This window comes from Papaver somniferum, chromosome 3 (assembly GCF_003573695.1).
Source record: "Papaver somniferum cultivar HN1 chromosome 3, ASM357369v1, whole genome shotgun sequence".
Taxonomy (NCBI): Eukaryota; Viridiplantae; Streptophyta; class Magnoliopsida; order Ranunculales; family Papaveraceae; genus Papaver; species Papaver somniferum.
This window is the reverse complement of record NC_039360.1, coordinates 38,327,167-38,332,179: the sequence shown is the minus strand read 5'-3', so window position 1 is coordinate 38,332,179 and position 5,013 is coordinate 38,327,167. Positions and strand designations below refer to the sequence as shown.

Genomic DNA, 5,013 nt, shown 5'->3' with positions numbered 1-5,013 from the left:
CAATTTATATCTTGTTAACTTTCGATTTTTTTATATATTTATATATCAATGCTTTTTCCAGTGCTTCTTATATATATTTGCTACAATCTTATTTCACAAAAATTAGAAAAACTGTACTATCATAATGGATAATAAGTTATGCATCTTCATAAAATAATGCATAACAAGTTATGCATCTTCAAAAATAATGCATAACAAGTTATGCATCTTCAAAAATAATGCATTTTCTATTATGCATTTAAGAATAAATATGAATAAGGTTATCTTATAAAAATGATGCATAACCCGTTATGCATCTTCATAAAAATAAATGCATAACTTACTATGCATCTTCAAGAAATAATACATAATAAGTTATGCATTAGATGCATCTTCAAAAATAAATGCATAACTTACTATGCATCTTCAAGAAATAATACATAATAAGTTATGCATTAGATGCATCTTCAAAAATAATGCATAACTTACTATGCAATAACATTATCTGATATAAGCAGAAAAGAACAGTGAAAAAAGAATTATTTTTTTTCATAAAAACCAATACAAAATGAAAAATTACTTGTTCATAAAATCCCATACAGAAATTAAAATAAAGAAAAATGAATTAGGTTCAAACGTAAAACTAAGCTTGAAGAAACCAACAAGTTAAATTCTCTCCCTTAACTTCCCTTAGGCTGCTTCAGCGACTTCTTGTAGCAGGTAGGATTTGTGCAAGTTTTCTTGTTGTGATGACCAATCTCAAAACAATTACCACATACAATAGATCTCCTTGGCGGCTTCTCGTAACTGCTCAAATGTCTATTAGCTGGTGGTCTCCCAGGCGGCCTCCTAACATCAGGCACATCGATAATCTGATTACCTTCATAAACTTCGGGCCTGTTGTAGTTTGGAATAGGATGAATGGCATGGTTGTAGGTATTATTGAAGTATGAAGTAGTGAAATAAGGTTCAACAAAATCATATGGATTAGAACCAGACATTGTTATTGAAGCAAAAGCATGCACACATGGAAACCCATAGACGTGCCACCTCTGACAGGTACATGTCTTTAGCTCAAGGTTAACACAATGAGAACTCTCCCCGCCCTCCACTTCATAAACATGAGTATCGGACTGTATAACCAGCCTGGTTAAACCCTCATCAATAAGAGCCTTCATCTTTACTTCATTCTTCGGTGTGAGAACTGTTATGAAACTTTTACCGGTATTTCTCCTTTCTGACATCATCCTCATCACATCCTTCCTTATCTGATCCAGAAGAGCATTAGCAGGGAGCTTCTTATGTACCTTCATCCAACTATTGAAGGATTCAGCAAGAGTAGAAGATATCCTTCCATACCTACAACCCTGAAAAAAGGCATTTGACCATCTCTCGGGAGGTATATCTTCAATATAGTTTGCAACCCAACCACAACCAAGACCCCTAATCGTAGCAATGGCATTTTGGAAGCCTTCAGGACTAAGAGCATATACAGCAGCATGAAATGCATCAATAACGGCACCATACCTTTCGTCAGAAGCATTAATAGGTAAGTTCATCTTAAGATGATAATAAAAGAAACTATGGAAGGATCCAGGGAAAATAACTGGAATCGATCTCTTTAATCCTTCTGCACGATCGGATAAAAATGTGATTGTCCTTTGATCATGATCAACAACATTACTCAAATTACTCATGAGCCATTCCCAGTTATCATTATCTTCAGCAGGTACTAGGGCCATGGCTAGTGGAAAGAACCCTGTACAGCAAGAAAACATGGTTCATGACTTAAAAAATTATAAAATCAAGCCAACGTATACATAAAGTATGTGCATCTAAATAAAATGATGCATAATGTCTTATGCATATAAAAAACATGATGCATAATGTCTTATGCATTATGCACGTGCATAAATTCCATAACAGAAAAGTGGAAATAGTAATGCATAAGGCATTATGCAGCTATAAAAAAATGCATAATGTCTTATATATCTAAACAAAACTGATGCATAACCAGAAAAGTGAAAAGAGTAATGCATAAGATATTATGCATAAAACACTATGAAGCCAAAATAAATAATGCATGAAACATTATGCACATATATAAAAAGTATACATTATCAGAAAACTAACCATTTTCAGCATTGATACCGGTTGCAGCCATGAGGCATCCTCTAAATCTCCCTGTAAGAAAGGTAGCATCGACATAAATCATGGGATGAAGGTAACGGTAACCACTGATGCATGCCTCGAAAGCAATAAAAAGACGCACAAACTTATTTGAAGGTGCTTCAACTTCTAAATCAGTTAAACTATCCTTGTTCGATTCAGTTTCATCCCTTTGAACTTGAAAATCAATACAACTCCCAGGATTTGTGCTGCGAATGGCATCTACATACCATACCAGATGCGAATACGAAATGGCATCATTACCAAATATATCCTCATACACTTTCTCTCTTCCATTGTAAGCTTGGTAGTATTTCATATTGATACCGTAGCTATGTTTAAAAAACTTTTTCAAATCAGAAGCTTTGATACTCGGATCACTTCTGATTTCTTCCTTGATAGGACTAGAAGCAAATTTACTGCTGAGCCTGTGGAAAAGCCTTTGACATCCCACACCACAGTGATGACTGCTATAATATTTCTTAACCTTGAGCATCCTGTTTTCAACATCAACAGCACAAACCTTATACTCCCAAGGGAAATTTTCTTTAGAGCATTTTGCATAGAACCTGCTAGGTTCATTCTTAGTATATACAAGAACATACCCAGACTTTAGCTCGTATTTCTTCACTGCAATACGTACCTCTGCTACACCTCCAAAAAAAACTTTACTAACTTCACCAAGTAATTTATCCCAACCCTCAGTCCTAAGAACCTTGTTAACAGGGACAGAACCATCTTCAAGGAAATTCACCATAGCTTGTTCTGGTTCAGGTTCTATTAAATGCATACTTGATGAAGCTCTACTACGACTGCTGGAACAATTGAAAGAATTGGAGACAACTTCAACAAGTAAATCAAAGCTCTTCTGACCTTTATAGTGGGAACGAGATACAAAACACTGAAGCAGAAAATCAGAATCAACTCGCAAAAACTTGCTTCCATCATTAAAAGAAAAACTGACATGATGAGGTAGTAAACGAGTCCACTTCAGGCAAACGGCTGTCTTCAAATTCTCCAGAGTTGAATTGACATCAACATGATGTGCTAAGAATTCACTGAAGTAGTGAATCACAGCTAGTGCACTAATAACAGGCATTTCACCCTGCAAAACACAAAAAGAGAAAAAATCAAACATATCTATCCTGCATGTTGCTTCAGAAAAAAAATTCTTACTCAAAATTAAAATATCAAATCAACAACAGCAAAGATCAAATTTAAAAAATCAAATCATATCTATCCTGCATAACATCTTAGGCAGATCCAAAATTAACTGCATGATTTGTTATGCATTGTTTAGAGTATCTGCATAACTTGTTATGCATAACTGGTTATGCAGTAAAAACATCTATGCATAACTGCTTATGCAGTAAGAGCAGCTATGCCTAACTGCGTAACTTGTTATGCATAACTGGTTATGCAGTAAAAGCAACTATGCATAACTGCGTAGCTTATTATGCATAACTGCTTATGCAGTAAAAGCAACTATGCTGAACTGTGTAGCTTATTATGCATAACTGGTTATGCAGTAAAAGCAAACATGGAGAACTGCATAACTTATTATGCGTAACTGCTTATGCAGTTAAAATACAAACATTGTTTAACTGCATAACATCTTATGCAGATCCAAAAATAACTGCATGACCTTTTATGCATTATTTAGAGTATCTGCATAACTTGTTATGCATATAAAAAGACTTATTATATTGGTTAAACATACCCTGCATCACACATTGTTTAACTGCATAACATCTTATGCAGATCCAACATTGACTGCATGACAAGTTATGCATTGTTTAGAGTATCTGCATAACCTGTTATGCATATAAAGTTATGCCTTCCCTGATGAGTGTTATTAAATTATGTTGCAATTTTAGGAGAACTTTAGAGATGAGTACAGTGCAATGAAGTTGGAACTCTGTGAAATCGAAACTAAAAGATTGAATCGAAAAGATCTGCATTGATCGTAAATTCAAAAACAAGCTTAAGATATCTAAAAATCCATTCGAAAACCTAAATTAAACTCTGTAACTTAAAATAATAGATCATAATCTTAAAGAAACTAAAACCTAGAATCGAATCAAGATTAAACAAGATCAGAATCAAAGTTAAACAAGATCAGAATCAAAGATAAAACGAACGAACCTGAGCTTGAATTTCAGATTATCTTTGCTGAGTAAATTGAATCTCTCAATCAGATCCTTCGCAACTCTCGATAATTCAATACTTCAGCTCTCGCTCCGGCTCTATCTCAATCTCTCAGAACAAAATCTCAATACAAAATCTCAAAACATAAAGTGAGGTTGAACTTGGAAATAAAATAAAAAGAAAACTGTATTTTGAAAATTTTGGGTTTCGGCAGAATTTATACGCCGATTTTGGGTGCGCGTGTGAACTTTTACACGCGTGGGTTTGACAGTGGTGGAAGGTGAGAAAATGGGTGTGGCTGTAGTTTTCTGTAGTATTTTCGGAAAGGTTAGGTACATGATGATAGTTTGATGGGTTTCTCGATGTATTTATTATGGGTTGGACGATTGGGTAGTGTGAGTTTTTTTTTTGGCGATGTCGTATGATGATTGGTTGTCTTTGACTTTATGGAGTATTGTTAATGGGAGAGTCGTTACCAAGGTACTCATCATGGCAATTAAGTCCATAATTTGTAGGAGCTGAGATCAGCGTCGAATCCATAAATTGGACCAAGGGGAAGCAAATTTTTTTAGGGGTAGCAGGAAAGCAATATTATGCTTGAAATAAATATCCGGCTTGCAAATTTAGGCTTGGAAGTCCAATGGGAAGGGTAGCAAGTGCACACCCTAGTTCTACATTGGATACGCCACTAGCTGAGATAGTGGGATTGATGGGAAT

The 5,013-nt window shown here is 34.9% G+C and overlaps 1 protein-coding gene and 1 long non-coding RNA gene across 2 annotated transcripts; both read right to left on the bottom strand.

Moving 5' to 3' along the window:
* Nucleotides 1–467: 467 nt before the first annotated feature.
* Nucleotides 468–2,644, bottom strand: LOC113359317. The gene is made up of 5 exons (XM_026602973.1): nt 2,476–2,644; nt 2,113–2,370; nt 1,681–1,738; nt 1,202–1,506; nt 468–484 (listed from the first exon to the last, which is right to left on the bottom strand). The coding sequence occupies exons 1-5, from the start codon at nt 2,642–2,644 to the stop codon at nt 468–470; spliced, it is 807 nt and encodes a 268-aa protein (XP_026458758.1).
* A 337-nt stretch (nt 2,645–2,981) lies between these two features.
* LOC113361160 lies at nt 2,982–4,444 on the bottom strand. Its single transcript, XR_003364987.1, has 2 exons — nt 4,294–4,444; nt 2,982–3,253 (listed from the first exon to the last, which is right to left on the bottom strand). It is a non-coding gene; the product is annotated as an uncharacterized LOC113361160 (long non-coding RNA).
* Between the last annotated feature and the right edge of the window lie 569 nt (nt 4,445–5,013).

Excerpts from the sequence above, each read along its gene's own strand:
- LOC113359317 (XM_026602973.1), bottom strand. The coding sequence starts at position 2,644 with ATGCTCAAGGTTAAGAAATATTATAGCAGTCATCACTGTGGTGTGGGA. Across the intron at positions 2,371-2,475 it reads GTTTTTTAAACATAGCTACG|ATGCCATTCGCAGCACAAAT; the intron begins GTATCAATATGA and ends TATGGTATGTAG. Across the intron at positions 1,739-2,112 it reads CGGTATCAATGCTGAAAATG|GGTTCTTTCCACTAGCCATG; the intron begins GTTAGTTTTCTG and ends CTTGCTGTACAG.